This window comes from Penicilliopsis zonata (genome assembly GCF_001890105.1).
Source record: "Penicilliopsis zonata CBS 506.65 unplaced genomic scaffold ASPZOscaffold_3, whole genome shotgun sequence".
Lineage (NCBI taxonomy): Eukaryota > Fungi > Ascomycota > Eurotiomycetes > Eurotiales > Aspergillaceae > Penicilliopsis > Penicilliopsis zonata.
Window position 1 is genome coordinate 541,313 of NW_019208913.1, and position 16,565 is coordinate 557,877.

The 16,565-nt window shown below is 53.4% G+C and overlaps 7 protein-coding genes across 7 annotated transcripts in view; 5 read left to right on the forward strand and 2 right to left on the reverse strand.

Annotated features, from left to right (window-relative positions):
• ASPZODRAFT_164544 (hypothetical protein) overlaps nt 1-1,706 on the reverse strand; it is a gene marked incomplete at its 3' end in the record, with an annotated part of 2,013 nt that extends 307 nt beyond the window's left edge. The window contains exons 1-2 of the mRNA XM_022726677.1: nt 1,520-1,706; nt 33-1,427 (exon numbers count right to left, since the gene is read on the reverse strand). Of these exons, the coding sequence (XP_022583464.1) occupies nt 33-1,427; nt 1,520-1,666 (1,542 nt within the window). The 5' untranslated portion in view covers nt 1,667-1,706. The remainder of the gene's footprint in view (nt 1-32; nt 1,428-1,519) is intronic.
• A 354-nt stretch (nt 1,707-2,060) lies between these two features.
• Nucleotides 2,061-4,770, reverse strand: ASPZODRAFT_129297 (hypothetical protein). Its single transcript, XM_022722234.1, has 3 exons — nt 4,248-4,770; nt 3,859-4,176; nt 2,061-3,801 (listed from the first exon to the last, which is right to left on the reverse strand). Exons 1-3 carry the CDS (start codon nt 4,761-4,763, stop codon nt 2,293-2,295), a joined length of 2,343 nt encoding a protein of 780 aa, XP_022583465.1. The 5' UTR covers nt 4,764-4,770; the 3' UTR covers nt 2,061-2,292.
• Nucleotides 4,771-5,247: 477 nt separating this feature from the next.
• On the forward strand, nt 5,248-6,515 carry ASPZODRAFT_129298 (hypothetical protein). The gene has a single exon (XM_022722235.1). The coding sequence runs from the start codon at nt 5,399-5,401 to the stop codon at nt 6,347-6,349; it is 951 nt and encodes a 316-aa protein (XP_022583466.1). The 5' UTR covers nt 5,248-5,398; the 3' UTR covers nt 6,350-6,515.
• A 240-nt stretch (nt 6,516-6,755) lies between these two features.
• ASPZODRAFT_129301 (hypothetical protein) lies at nt 6,756-7,648 on the forward strand. Its single transcript, XM_022722236.1, has one exon. The coding sequence runs from the start codon at nt 7,229-7,231 to the stop codon at nt 7,565-7,567; it is 339 nt and encodes a 112-aa protein (XP_022583467.1). The 5' UTR covers nt 6,756-7,228; the 3' UTR covers nt 7,568-7,648.
• A 156-nt stretch (nt 7,649-7,804) lies between these two features.
• Nucleotides 7,805-9,079, forward strand: ASPZODRAFT_60375 (hypothetical protein; the record flags this gene model as incomplete). Its single annotated transcript, XM_022728913.1, has 1 exon — nt 7,805-9,079. The coding sequence occupies one exon, from the start codon at nt 7,805-7,807 to the stop codon at nt 9,077-9,079; it is 1,275 nt and encodes a 424-aa protein (XP_022583468.1).
• Nucleotides 9,080-9,483: 404 nt separating this feature from the next.
• On the forward strand, nt 9,484-10,878 carry ASPZODRAFT_129302 (hypothetical protein). Its single transcript, XM_022722237.1, has 4 exons — nt 9,484-9,630; nt 9,718-9,812; nt 9,880-10,030; nt 10,088-10,878. The coding sequence occupies exons 1-4, from the start codon at nt 9,521-9,523 to the stop codon at nt 10,848-10,850; spliced, it is 1,119 nt and encodes a 372-aa protein (XP_022583469.1). The 5' UTR covers nt 9,484-9,520; the 3' UTR covers nt 10,851-10,878.
• Nucleotides 10,879-13,675: 2,797 nt separating this feature from the next.
• Nucleotides 13,676-16,452, forward strand: ASPZODRAFT_139911 (hypothetical protein; the record flags this gene model as incomplete). The annotated part of the gene is made up of 2 exons (XM_022724609.1): nt 13,676-14,418; nt 14,535-16,452. 2 exons carry the CDS (start codon nt 13,676-13,678, stop codon nt 16,450-16,452), a joined length of 2,661 nt encoding a protein of 886 aa, XP_022583470.1.
• Nucleotides 16,453-16,565: the final 113 nt, after the last annotated feature.

Sequence of the window (16,565 nt, forward strand, 5' to 3'; positions counted from 1 at the left end):
CCTCGGAAGCCCTCCTTGGCTCTACCGAGGACTTCAAAGCGATTCGTCTTTTCGATCTTGTTCATCTCGCCCTCGCCGTTGCCGTCGTCGTCGTCGGCGTCCATCTGGGCGCGCGGGCGGTAGATGCTGTTGATGGCGTCCTGCGCAGCAAACAGCGGCTTGTCGTAGGGGTTGTCCTCGTTGAAGCCGGCGTTAAGCCCGCTCGTCTGGTTGAACAGGCGAGAGTCCCACATTGCCTCTGAGCTCTGTGTGGGCTTCGCCATGCCCAGTGCCACCTTCTCCGAGATATCACGGTTCTGCTCACGCGCCATCATCTGGATCTTACGCTCCGTGCCCATCCGCGACTGCCGCAGCTGCCGCTCGGCCTCCTGGCGCCGCTCGCGCCGCTGTTCCTCGCGCTCCCGAACCGCCTCTTCCTCCTCGATCGGCGTACCAGACCGCGACGAGTACGCGGAGACAGGGGTACGGCTGCCACTGCGAGATCTAGAACGAGCACCATCACCATGCCGGCTAGTGCTGGGTCCACCGCGCTCCTCGCGGGCCTTCTGAGCCAGCATGCGTAGATGTTCCTCCTTGCGTGCCTTCTCCTTCTCCGCCAACTTCTGCTGCATCTGTGCTCGCAGCCGGACTTCCTCACGGGCATGACGGTCGGCAGTGAAGAGGGCTTCGGCGAATTGGGCAAACTTATCATTGATCGTCACGTCCTGCAGGCCACGGCCGTCGGCGGCCAATCGCTTATCTAATGGGACAGTGTAACCCTTGGGGTTCTTCCAGTTGGACACCGGTGGCGGGATCTTCCACGCCTCCTGGTCTTCGGCCGTAAGCTTTCGAGGCGGCGAGTGCATGACGGGCGGCGGGGGCGACGGCGGGCCCCGAGGGATCTTCTTGTGCTTGAATTTGGGCGGTTCCATCGGGTCCTGCTGACGCTCGACAATCTTCATAATCCGGTCGTTCTTGCGGCTGTTGTCGCCCATCTGGTTGGCAGGCGTGTACCGGACAAAGGTCGGCTCCGCCCGGCGGCCGCCCTTGACGTTCTTGGGCTTCTGCGCCGCGACAGCCCCCTCGACCAGGCTGGCGAGCGCGTTTTTCGTCTTCTCCATCTGCTCCGCCACCTCCTCCTCGGATGGCCGGTCGAGGGACACCTCTCCCATGTCAACCCGCTGGCGCAGCGGGATCAGGTCCTTGAACGAGGCGTGCACAATCCTGTTCTCGCTGTGGCCCCGACGCGCGATCGCATCGTACTGCACCTTCCCCTCTGCATCGACCTGCACCGCCAGCGCGTTCGACGTGCTAGAGGTTCCCTTCCGCCCCATGTCCAGCGGGTACTGCGCAACTAGGATCTCGGGGAAGGCTCCCCCGTCGCCAAAGTCTTCGGGGGCTCGCGGGCGCCATCCAGTGCGGTTTCCGTAGGGAGGAGGGCCAGTTCTCTGGGGGGGAAAAAAGCAACGTTAGATAAAATTATACAGGGGGAATAGTCAAGTACTAATGATATAATAATAAAAAAAAATAAGAAACCTACCCTCAAAACAATCTGCGTCTCATCAAGCTGGTCAGCGCCCAGAATCCGCGGTCCACGCGGCTGGGCATGTTGAGGCACCTCCTCATCTTCGCCCGTGTATTTGGGCTTGGGTAGAGATTTAAACAGTCCCGCTGCGATGGACGCCATGGCGAGACAGGGCTTCTGAATGGATGGTAGTTATTATGGTGAAGTTCGATGGGAGGAAATCATCTGGAGGTGGCCAACGTTTGGAGCTTTTCCGGGAATACGCGATTGGTCGTTGTAGGCTGCCGTAACAATTTACTCAGTACCTATGTAGTTGAAGGATGTACAGAGCCACGACATGTTTATTTATAATATTTTGTGATGATATGTTAAGTAATGATCTAAGATACTCTTTTAATATATTGAGTCTCCCCGAAGATGGGGTTGTCGTGGGATAGTAGTTCTATTCTTGTTAGTTATAGCGTACACAGTTACAACAAACAGTATATCCTTCGACTATAATCAGATAGAATATAGTAGGATGATCATGAAGGAATTTTCATATAATTTGTGATTTGCTGCTGTTAGTTGTACCTCTTTTAATTGTGTACCTAACTGTGTACTGTGTATCTATCTACCCGAACTACTTACATCAATGGCTTGTATCAGGCAGGTAGGTATAAATCAACTGGTATATATATAACTAGGTAGTATATACTGTATTGTAGTATATGATTTATGATAGTGGAGACTGTCATACAAGGATTAGATACCTTGAAGCTGGCTGACACTTCGTTCACGCTTGTGCCCTACTGCGGCAGATGTGAGCGCATCGGACAAGCGACGCCCTCTGCATCCGAGACCTCGACGTAGTGCTCTTTGCCACCGAAGAGGTACCAGATCTTGAGCGTCTTGGGAACGAGCGGGGCAGGATCGTAGAAGCCCAAGATCTTGAACTTGACCAGCTCGCGTGGGATCACGAGCTGGCTGTGGTCGACTAGGGCAGCGAGGGGGACGGTCACATCCACCACGCTGTCGTCGGGAATCTGCATGTTGACTTTTCTTGTTCTCTTCACCGTCGTCGTCGTCGGGAAAACGCCATACTCGGCCTTGGTGATGACCAATCCGCCGTCGTTCTCCTCCCGGAGCTGCCGCCGGGCGACCTGGTCGGCCATGAGCTCGACGGCCTGCGAGCTCTCTGCTTTCTTCTTGGGAACCGACCGTATCAACTCCCGCTGGCGTTTGGCGATGGCGAGACGGCGTTTCCGCCGTTCACGAGGCCGGATAATGCCGAATTCGACGGCACAGTATGTCAGCCAGGGCACGAGCACCGCCAGAGCTGCTATGTCCGCGTTGACTGTCTCCAATGGACATACGGCAACGGGCAGCTTGAGGCGCTGCCCGAGTCGACTCCATGAGACTGTCAGCACTAGGCCATTCGCTCCCTCAACTCCAATCCCTAGGCCCATGCGCGTGAAGTCGCTCACCTGGCGCGTCCCGGTGATGTGCCAGCTTGGTGTGAGGTCTAGGTTGACCGTGCTCTGGACTTCCAGTCGCACGGCCCGTGGCAAGCTCGCGGCGGGGAGAGGGTGGTATCCCTCAGAGCTCCATTCGGAGATTGCCGTATCTTGCACGGAGGTCCCGGTGAACAGATTGCGCGAGTAGCTGCAGGAGAGATCGCACCCTGCGGGAGAAGCCTCGATGGCAAATTGCCAGGATTCCGCAGCGCTGCTTTTCGGTTTGGGTCGCCTTGCCACATGCTTCTTCTCTTCGCCTTCCTCGCCTTCCTCGCCTTCCTCGCCTTCCTCGTCCTCCTCATCGTCAAGGCCGACGGCTCTCGATTTTTCGGGTAAAGAGAGGATGCCAATTTGTAGCTTGCTCGCTTGGTTTTCTATCGCCAGCGCGGTATCCAAGTCCATCCCTAGGTACAGGATCGGCTGGAACAGGGCCTGGATGAAATCCGGCCACGGCATCCCACCGCTCCCCCAAGAGCAATAGACATGCTTCCTCCGTCCAATTTCCCTGAACACCTCGAGGTTAAACTGGGGCGGTGTCTTGAAGATGGACCGGGCCAGCGTAGTTCGGAAGGTGACATTAAAGGGCTTCGTGCCGGGTATCGGGGTCAGCGCTTTGGCCAAAGTGGTTTCGATGGCTGGCGCAGGCAAGGCCAGGGCGTTCACCGTGACCATTGAATTCTTCAATAGGGAGAACGGACGGCGGTTCAGGATACCCTTGGTCCCTGCGACGTCGCTAATGACATGGGTGATCGTTGTGCCAACCGTGATACTTCTAGCGACTAGTAAGAGCGGGAGGGCAATCTAGGGCGAGAAGTTTAGTCGATCAATACTTTTTATCAGCGTGCGAACCTCGATTACCTGTTTGGTCTCCTCAGTGCCATCTTCGTAGCGAACCACGGCTTCTTGATAGGCTCGCTGGAGGTTTCCCGAGATACTCGCACTGATGACCATTTCCATATCGTCTTCCGCCTCTTCATCATTTTCCTTGGAGGGCGACTCTTCGGTTTCTTCCTCGCTTGTCACATCTCCGCCGAAGAGCCGCGGTATCGGTAGCGGGGTGCGAAAGCTATATCCGATAGTATATTTATCGAGTTTCGGGTCCGGAAGGTTAAGGTAGATATCGTCATCCTCGACGGAGATCAAAGAAGAAGCATCGATGCCGAGAGTAATGGAGCCCTTTGAGAGAGAGAGAAATCTTTCAGTACGTGTACGACAATCTTCGCGGGAAGCAAAGCCCCTCTTCATACCCTACTTTGTACCAAGCCGTCGATCGCCTTGCGCTCACGCAACTTCATCTTCTCGAGAAACCACCGCTTGAACTGTTGGGGATCCATGGCGCGCACGCCGAGCTGCTGGCGCTGGGACGCAGACGCCTTGCCCATGGCCCCGCCGGCGCTCCATTCTTGCTGTACGCCCTCTGCGCCGAGCAGATCATACACCGTGCGTTTCTGCGGGTCTATAAGAGTCTCGTAGGCCTCCCTGATGCGATCAAAGTGATGGGCGGCGGCCTCGTGCAGCGCTGCCGGCTGCTTGTCCGGGTGGAAGCTCAGCGTCAGGGTGCGGTATGCGGAGCGGATCTCGGCGTCTGTTGGAGGAGGGGTGCGCACCAGCCCCAGCAGGGCATAGTAGTCGGTCTCGTCGGGGTATTCCATCACCTCGCGATATTCGATCTCTTCGAATCCATCTGAAATCCTGCTTGTCGGTCCCTCTGGCAGCTCCTCCGCGTCGAGCGCGGAAGTCGGGCCAGGGAAGGGGGTCGGCATCTCCCCCTCTCTCTTTCTCTCTCCCTCTCCTGTCCCTGACAATCCTTCTGTGTCCCTCTAGTACTCAACAAGAAGAATAAATCAAGACCTTGGACAATCCATCAGGCGTCGATTTGATTCCGTAGCAGGTGATGACAGAAGGGAGACCGTGGTCAGGTTGTTTTGCAGAGTCTTTCCTCGGCAGATGACGTCGGAGTTAAGAAGGGAGTTTGGGGGTCAGCCATGGTTATAGAGGGAGTATTAGATCTACAAAGGGGTTTATAAGGAATATTCTATGGTTATATTTTTATTATTATACTCTAGCTTCTGCTGGTTAGTTTAGAACGCATTGGATTTTTTTTGTCTACTTTATGGCTAATTATATATAACGGGGGCTCATTCGGAGATAGTATAACTAGAGCTTATAACTAAGTCTTGAATTGCTGCAGCTTTTGACCACCTAGATCTATGATCTAGATCATATTTTGGGATTCAATATAAATAAATAATATTTATCTAATTACTTAAAGTGGCTGTTTATGTTATTGTGGTGTCGCATTTTATTCTTAAGTGCCTCAGGCCACTAAATCCCTAAGTCAATCAATTCACCCCTCAACATCCATCTTACAACACTCTGAGATGCTTTGATAAGGACCATGACCGAGCAGAACGATGAGCTCGCCGAAGAGATCGAGGCGATCAACGCCATATACGAGCCCGAAACGGTCTCTATAAGCACCAGCAGCCGCTCTGCCACGTCCTCGACGCTCGACCTGGCTGCTGCGAGCCCCGCGGCGCAACAGATAACGACTGTCACACTGCACATCCCCGAGCACCCCAACCTGTCGTTTTTGATCGGCTTCGACGCGAGGTACCCAGACACCCCGCCACGGGTTGTCGGAACCGCATCCACAGCTTCTCGCGGACAGGGCAAAATCGCCGTCGAGGCGCTGGAGGAGATTGTCGCCCGGGTTCATCAGCCTGGCGCCGTATGCTTGTTCGAGGTGATCAACGAAGCGGTCGAAGCGTTCCACCAGTTGGAGTTAGACAAGAGGGAAGAAAACCAGAATGACCATCATCATGGTGACTTCCCGGCTACATCAGATGAACCACTTACAGCAGATTTCGCCGCCTTGTCCCTCCGGGAGGCATTTGGCCTCGACCACCCCCCGGAATGGATCCTATCAGAGGTCGTGACGGAGAAGAAGTCGATCTTCGTCGGGCGCGCTGCACATGTAACCAGTGTTGAGCAGGCGCGCGGGTTCATCGACCACCTGCTTGCGACGGAGAAGAAGGTCGCCGCCGCGACGCACAACATCAGCGCATGGCGGATCCGCCAGCAATCGGCTACGAACGGGGAGAGAGTCTTTCAGGACTGCGACGACGATGGTGAGACAGCCGCTGGCGGTCGACTGTTGCATCTGATGCAGCTGATGGATGTCTGGGACGTGGTGGTTGTCGTGACGCGCTGGTACGGCGGCGTCCTACTGGGACCAGATCGGTTCCGCATCATCAACGCGGTCGGGCGTGACGCCTTGGCTAGAGGAGGATTTGCGAGAGAGGAGGCCACTTCAACCGAGAAGGGGAAGAAGAAAGGCAAGAAATGACCAGTGATCCCTGAATCAAGGACCCGATCCTTTTGTGGTTTCAGAGCCATCGCCAATGACTACGCTTTGACAGGAAGAACCTCATATTGGGAATCTATCCAGGTAGATATGATCCATCTGTCTATACATACAACTCATAAAAAATAGAAATTTATCTCCAGTAAAGACAATCCTTAAACCTATGTAGACCTCGGACCTCCTATGAGAAACGATGTCTTGTTCTCTGTTGTAATACGCAAGTCCAATATAGGAATAGCTATGGGAAAGGCCCAGGTGACTGACTTGTGACCTCTTATTACTTGCCAGGAAAAAAACTCTCACTCTCGATACCCACAAACGAAGGGACCCCAAATCCTCATTTTGATCCTGTTCAGTTTATAATATCGGCTATACCCACTGCAGACGCTGACTTCTGATAGGTAACTCGATCAAGTGATGCTACACCACCTCATCAAGGTGGCTGGAGAGGCTAAAGATGGTGAGGGCGATTCACTGGTATTCAGGCTTCAAGTCATTATTATTATTGACTGAATCCACAATGAGAATACTCCATGAGGTGCTAATTCTATTCTCTTAGAGTTACACTAGCACAGTTGAATTGTTCCTTTCCAGCCTCGCCGCTCACAATCCCCCCCCGCCCCCCGGACCCTCAGACCTGCAACATGACACAATCAACTGTTTCAGGCAATAAAAAACCACCCAATCCACTTGACTAATCCTTGCCAAGTCCCTGAAGATCGAAAGGCTAGGATAAAAAAGCGAGGACTTGGATCGAGAGGGTCTCAGGCTACGTGCAAGCGCCAAGGGAGGCCCCTCGCCAGCCAGTCGCGGGCCAGTCTCACCCTGTGCCTTGCAGATTTCTGACAATGAGCTGTCTAAATGAGCCTTTCAAATATCGGATGGAAGTTCAGTGGCAGATCTCAGTGGCAGACCCTGTCGCTTGGAGGGTTCTCTGCAGATGAAACAGAGCTGGGTCGCTCTCTTAGAGTCTCCACAGATCAGTTCACCTCTATTATATATACTGATGATGAGATAGAGGCTGGCCATCCTCCAATTCTCCTGCAGCGCTGGAACGTGGAGAAAATTTCCTTCTATTATTATCTGTTCTTACTGTTCTATTCATTGTCATCTATTGTCCCTCTGGGTTGCCTGTGGCAGACAGTCTTTCCTTCTATTGACGCGGAACTTGTCTCAGATAGCTATTCAGTATCTTTTTGATCTATAGATCTTGCCATTCAATACAAAGGTATTGTACCCAGCCACATTGGGACTGCCAACTTTTTATATTTCCCATTCGCACCCTTTTCTCCTTTACTCTCCTTCCTGTTTTCTGCTCTCTTCGCTAATCCCCAGTTTAGAACCTCTTGTTCCTCTGCAGTCTGTCGTCTGGCACGATTAGATTGCAAGCTCCTCAGTTGATATCTCTTGACCAAGTTGAATTCAAAGGAAACCAAAATGATCACTCCTCTCGCGGCAGTTGCTGCCATGCTCGCGATTTCGGCTGTCGACGCCCATATGATCATGAGCCGGCCTTATCCGTATGGTCAGTCGACGCTTAACAATTCGCCTCTCGATGCCGATGGCAGCGATTTCCCATGCAAGCTGCGTGGCTCCACCACGTATGAGGCGCCTTCCGAGTCTAATGACTTCGAGATTGGCGTTTCCCAGCTGCTGTCCTTCATTGGCTCTGCCACTCATGGCGGCGGCTCTTGCCAGATCAGTCTAACTACGGATATGGAGCCCAGCAAGAGTTCCTCCTGGTCCGTCATCAAGTCTTTCGAGGGTGGCTGCCCGGCAAATGTCGACGGAAACCTCTCCGGCGGCGCTGAAACCCCAGATCCTTACACTTTTAACTTCACCATCCCGGCCGGCATCTCTCCGGGCAATTACACTCTCGCCTGGACTTGGTTCAACCGCATCGGGAACCGCGAAATGTATATGAACTGCGCCCCCATCACCGTCTACTCGGGCTCTTCTTCCTCTGCATCGCCCTCCAAGCGCGCCGTGTCGAACACAGCCAAGAAAGCCGACACGGTCGAGAAACGAACCACCTACCCCACCATGTTTGTGGCCAACATCAACGGCTGTACCACAACGGAGGGCTACGACATCCGTTTCCCAGACCCTGGCGATGTGGTCGAGTTCGACGGCGAGCCTTCTAACTTGCAGGCCTCGGGTGCCGCAGCTTGCACCGGCGTGTCTACTCCCTGGGGTGGATCCTCTGCCACTGCCGCGAGCGGCGCCTCGTCGTCCACTGCCGCCGCCGTCGCGCCTGCAGCAGTCACCAGCGCCGTTGGTGGCGGAGGTACTGAAATCGCAGTGACCTCTTCTGTGGCTACTGCTGCTTCAGAGCCGACCTCTACCTCGGCAGCCTGGGAGGAACCTTCTTCTGTTCCCTCGCAGACTGCTGCCGTCATAACCTCGGCATCAACCCCAACCAGCTCTTCATCCGCCAGCTCCAGCTCCAGCTCCAGTACTTCCTCCGGTGTTCTGACGGGATCGTGCAGTACCGAAGGCGAATGGAACTGCATCGAGGGGACTTCGTTCCAGCGCTGTGCTTCTGGCGAGTGGTCTGCAGTTGAGGAGATGGCGGCCGGAACAGAATGCACCACCGGCCAGTCTGATGAGCTGAGCGTCTCAGCCGTCGCTGTCGCATCGGCAGCGGTGAAGGCGCGCTCAACTCCTCGGTTCTTGCACCGCCGACGCGAGTCTCACGGCCACCGAAGTTAGATCCTCCTTTGCTTGAGTCATGGCGTAGATCGCTGGTTGGGTATCTGCATCATTGTTTTTACTCCTTCAACTGTTTTTTTGTCTTCTTGCAAATGATTCATGATCCATGTATATCCGAATTGACTCCTTGATCAATGCCATATGTTATTTAGAAACCATGGATAAGACCGTTAGTAGGCATTAGTGAAATAACCATATTATTTAAATTCTCTTGCCAATATTATTCTTGTTTCTTGAAAGCGTAGGAATGTAAAGAACTGAGGAGGACAATCTACTAGGTAGGTATGTAGTACTCCGCAAAGATGCCAACCCAAAGCGGAAAATAGGGCATAGGGCTTTCCCGCACCCACCAACAAGCGAAAAAATCCACTTTTGACGCCCTTTACGATCTCGAATCTCCAACTCGACACGACCAACGAAAAAACCTCATCGTCGACAACAATGGCCTCTCGCCCTACCGTCTCCGTGGCCACGGCCGAGGGCAAGCCCTCCGGTGCGACCCTCACCCTCCCTGCCGTCTTCTTGTCGCCCATCCGTCCCGATATCGTGCAGTACGTGAAGCCAAAAAAAAAAAAAAAACGAAAAAAATGAAGAGGGAAGAAGAGTTGATTACTGTGGGCGTCAGGCTAACGACGCAGGCATGTGCACACTGGTATCGCCAAGAACAAGAGACAGCCCTATGCCGTGAGCGAGAAGGCTGGTGAGCAGACTTCTGCTGAGTCCTGGGGTACCGGTATGTTTTCGAACCAAAAAAGAAAAAAAAACCAATTAAGAGTGTGGTGGATGCTCATATTTGCCAGGCCGTGCTGTCGCTCGTATCCCCCGTGTCTCTGGTGGCGGTACTCACCGTGCTGGTCAGGCTGCTTTCGGTAACCAGTGCCGTTCCGGTCGTATGTTCGCTCCTACCAAGGTCTGGCGCAAGTGGCACCAGAAGGTCAACCAGGGCCAGAGGTATGATAATTTTGTTTTGAGGAAATGATTTGGATTTGGGCTGACCTGTGGTGATAGACGTTTCGCTACTGCCTCTGCTCTGGCTGCTTCTTCGGTCCCCTCCCTGCTGTTCGCCCGTGGCCACCGTGTCGCCAACGTGCCCGAGGTTCCCCTCGTTGTTGAGAGCAAGACCTTTGAGAACGCTGCTCTGACCAAGACCAAGGCGGCCATTGCCCTGCTTAAGGCTGTCGGAGCCGGTGCCGACCTGGTCAAGGTGCAGAAGTCGCGCAAGATGCGTGCCGGTAAGGGTAAGCTCCGTAACCGCCGCTTCCGCCAGCGCCGCGGCCCTCTCGTCATCTACAACCCGGAGACGGACGGCAAGGAGCTTGTGCGTGCCTTCCGCAACATCCCCGGCGTGGAGACCTCGTCCGTCTTCTCGATGAACCTGCTGCAGCTGGCTCCTGGTGGCCACCTGGGCCGTTTCATCGTGTGGACCTCGTCTGCTTTCTCGGCGCTCGACCAGGTGTACGGCACCACCACCACCGCGTCTGCGCTCAAGAAGGACTTCCTCCTGCCGTCGAACATGGTTGCCAACGCCGACATTGCCCGCCTGATCAACTCCTCGGAGATCCAGTCGGTTCTGCGTGAGCCCAAGGGCGAGGCCCGCACCAAGCGCGCCCAGGTGCAGAAGAAGAACCCTCTGCGCAACAAGCAGGTCATGCTCCGCCTCAACCCCTACGCCGCCGTCTACTCCAAGGAGAAGCTCGGCCAGAAGGCCGCCGAGCACTCCAAGCCTGTCCGCCCCTCGGAGATCTTCCGCCAGACCCTGGCTGAGGAGTAAACGTGTCGGTCGAGATTTTCTAAATGTCTTTTTTCTCGTTTCAATTCATTGATGGATCTAAAAGTAGTCAATGAACTGCAACTGCCAATATACCCATTTCGTAGTTATTTGTTGTCTCCAATACGTAGTAGTTACTTCGTACTCTACCAGTACTCCGTACTCCGTACTCTACCTACTACCCTTAGTACTGGAGTCCTAGTGTACGTCGGATGATTTCAACCAATTAATTTAAACAAATTTTGTTGAGTAAATTAACTTGCTGATCTTTACGGGGGACTAAAATAGTCAATATGTAGACTCTGTACTGCACTACGTACTAACTAGTTACGTAGTTCCTACATACCTAAGTTAACTACTCCATAACTACGGAGTACCTACTCCGTAGGTAGTCGGAGTACTCCGTACTACATAGTACTAACTATGGAGTACTCCGTACAGACTACCAGGTCTGTAGTCCACGCTAAGCACCAGGTTCGCATGGCGTTGCGTGTGTGTGTGTGTGCGCCAAGAACAAGTGAGTGCATTAATAACCGCATTTCAACAATTTTCCTTCGGATTCTCCACGAGTCGTGGATACGAACCCGCCCCGCCCTTGCTCGAATCGAGTTAGTCATGCTCGGCACTATTGTCTCACCTTATCTGTAGGGCAGACAGACATTCTAGTAGGTATGTACTAGTTAGTTAACTAGTTAGTTATGTAGTTAGTTATGTAGGTACCTAGGTAGTATGTGTAGACTCCCCTAGGTAGATTATTGCTTATTGCTTTTGTTAGTTCTAGTTCTAGGTATCAGTTAGAGTGACCATGGTCTACAGACAAGGCTTATTTACTAAGGGTCTATTAATTAGGTCTAGGTACCTCCTCTCATCATTTGAGCTCCGAAACTCTTGTGGGGAACACGGTCTGATTCCGCTGAAGGATTTTCATCCTGGTGGGGCGACTTAATCGTCGTATCTACGGAGTACAGAGTACGGAGTGCTACATAGTACAGAGTATGTATTCACTGTGTAGTTACTACAATATAGTAGGGTAGTGGAGGTATATTAATAATATCTAGAAAAGTAAGGTACCTCGGTGTCAAATAATGTTTCTGGTATTATATGAAGAGAATACTCAATACTAATACTAGGAGAGAAATGCCAATAAGAATACGAAACCAGTTTCCTAAAGTGACTAGTTTCGGCCGGCAGTTCCAGGTAGATAAAGCCTGCAGGTAGTGATTAAATAACTAGGGACGAAGTAATAGCATGCAGTGTGATAGGATCACGGAGTATAGATGGAGTCTCTGGTGGTATGGACGGAAAACTCATCCGCGAGACCTGCCTGGAGAACTAGTTAATTCGTAGTTAGTTACTACCTAGGTACACTACATAGTTAGTCCATACTAATTACCTGGTTATATAGTAGACTCAATATTCAGTTGCCGCTGAAACTCGGCAATTCAGTATATCATATCCCGACCATGTTTTACTACTTACATACTTTAATATTTTACAAATAATACAGTATGTAAGTATTAGTACCTACTGTACCTACTACAGGTACTACTAGGTACCAGGTAACTAGTTACTACTAGAAAATTATCTATTAGACTGCTCTAGGTACGGAGTATATTCTACCTGTACCTATGACGACAACAGTTGAACTTCACGCATTTGGATTAGCTCTGTACCTTAGGCAATAATTACCAAGTCTGGTTAGTCCAGATACGTAGTTATCAGGTACCTTAGTACCTAGTTACTACCTAGTAAGTTACCTACCTAACCTACCTGGGTACACTCATACCAGTACAGACTCTAGTAGTTCTAAACTACCTTTTAGTACTGAGCATAGTTATTGTGTATGTAGTATCATGTATGAGGTACCTGTAGTGTGTATTGTATTACAGCTTACCGGCAACGCTACCCTGTCCTATCCTTAACGGCCTTCCTACTCCGTAAAGTCTGCCCCTCCTCCCCGAGTCCCTGTCCAGTGTCCAGTTCTCTCTAACAGGATCCAACTACAGAAGAACTCCCCACGAACCATTCCTGGGCCCTGGTTAACTTTTCCGTCATTTACTCGCCAATGGTCTTGCTCCCTCGAGAATGGAGGATCCCTAACACTATCGCTCGACTCTCGAATCCTGTTGCTCGAGAACCAGTGAGATCGTGATCTCGGTTGAATCGATCTTCAAATCCCGAGTGTCGCCCGGAAAGGACCCTCCCTCGTACCATTGCACTGCCTCTTGTTATTATTACTATTATTATTGTTCTTGTTATTGACCTCCATGCCGACGCACAGATCAGCATCTGCACTGGGCCGTCTTCAGATCACGTCTCAGATCCGATCGTGTGCTGTGAGGCGTTGCGAAGTTGGGGCCGTTTGACTTGGAATAATTATTATTATAATAATTATTATAATGATAATATAATTATAATAGTAATAATAATAATATAATAATAATTATTGTCCACTGTCCCCCTCCATCAACGTCAGGGAAAATCGAAAGGTTTCCTCCCTCTCTCTCTCCCTTCTTCTCTCTCTCCCTCCCTCCCTCCCTCCTCTCTCTGTCTTTCTCCCCCCTCTTTCTCTCTCTCATGATATGGAGGCCACCATTCGCATCGGGAACCCGTTGGACCGTGTGCAGAATGCCCTCTGGCCATCCGTGACGGCTGTTCTCGAATCCCTTCTTGAACCCTGGTGATTGGAGCGGGAAATATTCTCACGGGATTAAGTTATCTACCTAATACTACTACCTAATCTACTGGAATCCCCCCCCCCCTGAAGAAGAATAATTATATATACAAAGAAAGAAAAGGACAAGGGAAAAACCGACCATTTTTCAGCTATGGCCTACTATGTCGGTCCCTTTGGTCGTATGTTACCCGTCCTCGATCCCGCTACCGGTCAACAGGCCTCATCACAATCTCCCAAACCAGCTTCAACAACACCAGATTCAGACCCTCCACGAAACCGTCCACCATATCAGCTTCCACTGCCTCATTCCTCTACTCCGTTGCAATTTGGTTCCGACCCATTTCTACCCCCGCGACCCCCGGGGGAACTTGCCAGGGCAGAGAGGCAACCACCACCACCACCACCACCACAAGAGCAGCAGCAGCAGCAGCAGCAGCAGCAACAGCAACAGCAGCAACAACTGCCTTCTGTTAGCCAACTGCTGTCACCACCATCATATCCTTATCGACCGCTCTCTACCACCTTTCAGGCACTACCTTCCTATGTCTCTCCGCCCGAGAATCTGCCCATTGCCGCCTCCTCCCAGGAGGCTCGGCCGACCTCCGGGTCGTCGGCGAGTAGCTCGAAGCCCTCTGTCCACCCACCTGTGGTGGATGAGCGCTACATAGACGGCGAAGGTCTGTGCTACATCTACGCCGATGGCTCACACTGCCCCAAGATCATCGACGGTGTCCCCGTCAACGCCAACTGGGGGGTCACCAAGGCGGGAAAGCCTCGCAAACGTCTCGCCCAGGCCTGTCTAACCTGTCGCGAAAAGAAGATCAAATGCCAGCCTAACCTGCCCAAGTGTGATCAGTGTCAGAAGTCCGGTCGTGTCTGCCGCTTTGAGAGTGCGTAAGTATCCACCGGTGGATGTTTCTTTCTCTCTTTCTCCCCTTTTGCAAAGGAAAAGAGGAGGGGGGGGGGGGGGGGGGGGGGGGGGTAAGGGGGTAGATTATACTGACTATCAGACCCCGCGGACATCGGGCGCAGAAACCGTTGCATTACGCCAGCCAGACGAACATCCCGCCGCCTCCCGCGGGTTTTTACTCTCTCGCTAGAGCCTCCAACAGTTCGACCTCACTCCCCGACACCAACCAGTCGCCCAACTCCGAACGAAGCCCTCGGCAGCTGACCCCTTCTTTGGCCGACAGTAGCTACGATGAGCCGAGCCACGCACGCAAGACATCCATGGGACTCGATGACCCGTATGTTGACCTTGTGGCCGAGCTCGAGGTGTGTGACCCAGACGATCCGCTGGCGGGGGACTGGCATCTGGATCCCTATGAGATGGACCCGGAGCTCACGACGCACTACGTTGAGAGCTACCTGACCACAATCAACGACTGCCTATACTACATATTCCCACGGCGCCGCTTCCTGCTGTGGCTCAAGTCGTGCCGCACCAAATCGCTCGACGATAAGATGCTGCTGTACGCGATGATGGCCATGGGCGCCGTCTTTTCGGATCGGACCGACCGCCAGGATGCCCTGCGCCGCTACTCCCGCACGGCGCGGTACGCGGTCGAGCGCCGCCAGCACCGCCTCTCGCTGCAGCTGGCGCAGAGTCGCCTCATCTTGAGTTTCTGGTATTACGCCATGGGGGGTCCGTTGGCCCACGTGTGGGACTCGGTCGGGGCTGCCATGCGCACCGTGGCCGCCCTGCGGTATAACTTTGAATCCGGGGCAGTCGACTCAAGCGGCGGCGGCGGCAGCAGCAGCAGCAGCAGCAACAGTAACGCCATGGTCCTATCGACGTGCGAGTACGGACTACATCCGCAGGCACTAATCGAATGTCGTCGACGAACCTTTTGGGTGGCTTACATGCTGGACCGGCTGTCGAGCAGCTACGCGCCCTCGGCATCGCTATTCTTCCCATCCCAGTCAGCCTTTCTGAAGTTGCCGTGTCGCGACGACATCTACGAGGCCCAACAGTACGCCACCGTGCCCTATTTCATGAGTGACCTGTCACCCGAAGAGGACATGTCTTCGCTGAGCGCAATGGCGTTTTTGATCGAAATCATCGCGCTCTGGGGGGACGTGTCGCACCACGCCCTCCAGTCACCGCACCTGTCTGCCGAGGCCCATGCCCGTCGCATCGACGGCTGGTTGCCGGGGATCCTGCAGCAGGCTGAGACCTGGCGCAACAAGCTGCCCGCCCATCTGCTCCTCACGGCCGAGAACATGGAGCGCAGCATCAGCGCAGGCAAGGCGGACGATATCCTTCTCCTTCACATTGTGTACCATGTCACTCTGATCCGACTGCATCGGTACCAACGGGCCTCGCCCGACTGCCCCTCGGCAACGATCGCCGAGCATGTGCGGCGGGCGCGGCACCACGCCGTCGAGATCCTGCAGATCACCGTCGTGGTCAACCAGATGACGGCTTCGATGGTGACGAGGACCCTGAACCCGTTCCTGTGCTTCGCCGTGCTGTCGGCCGTCGACGTGTTAAGCGCGGCGGGTCTGGCGGGCGATCTGGCCGACTGCCTGCGACTCATCGAGAGCGGGCTGGAGAGCGTGGCCCGGCTGGCGCGACCATGGCACGGCTGTCTTGCGCTGGCCACGCTCATCGAGGGCCGGCGTGATCTCCTGCGCGAGGCTCTGCTCGACCCCTCCTTTTCCTTTTCCTCCCCCTCCCCCCCCTCCTCCTCCTCCTCGTCGTCGGAGGGCAAGCTGGGCTTCGCCCTCGTGTGCGACGCGTGTCCCCCGCTGGAAACACAGATCCGGCTCAGCAAGACGCTGGTGTACACGCCTGGGCCCGTCGAGGAGGATCTCTTCTACGGCGGCTTATCGCGGCGGGCGCTTTTGGAGGTGTTGGCGGGCGAGGCACTGCCAGAAGACCGGATCTGTTGGATACACGTTACTAATGATCTAAACCAAAATTAAATTCTTATTAATCTGAGAAATTACTGGCTAGCCACAGCTACCTAGCCTAGTCGTTAGTATTTAGTTAGTAGTTAGTTAACTAGTAGTTATTAGTTGACTAAGGCAACTAACAA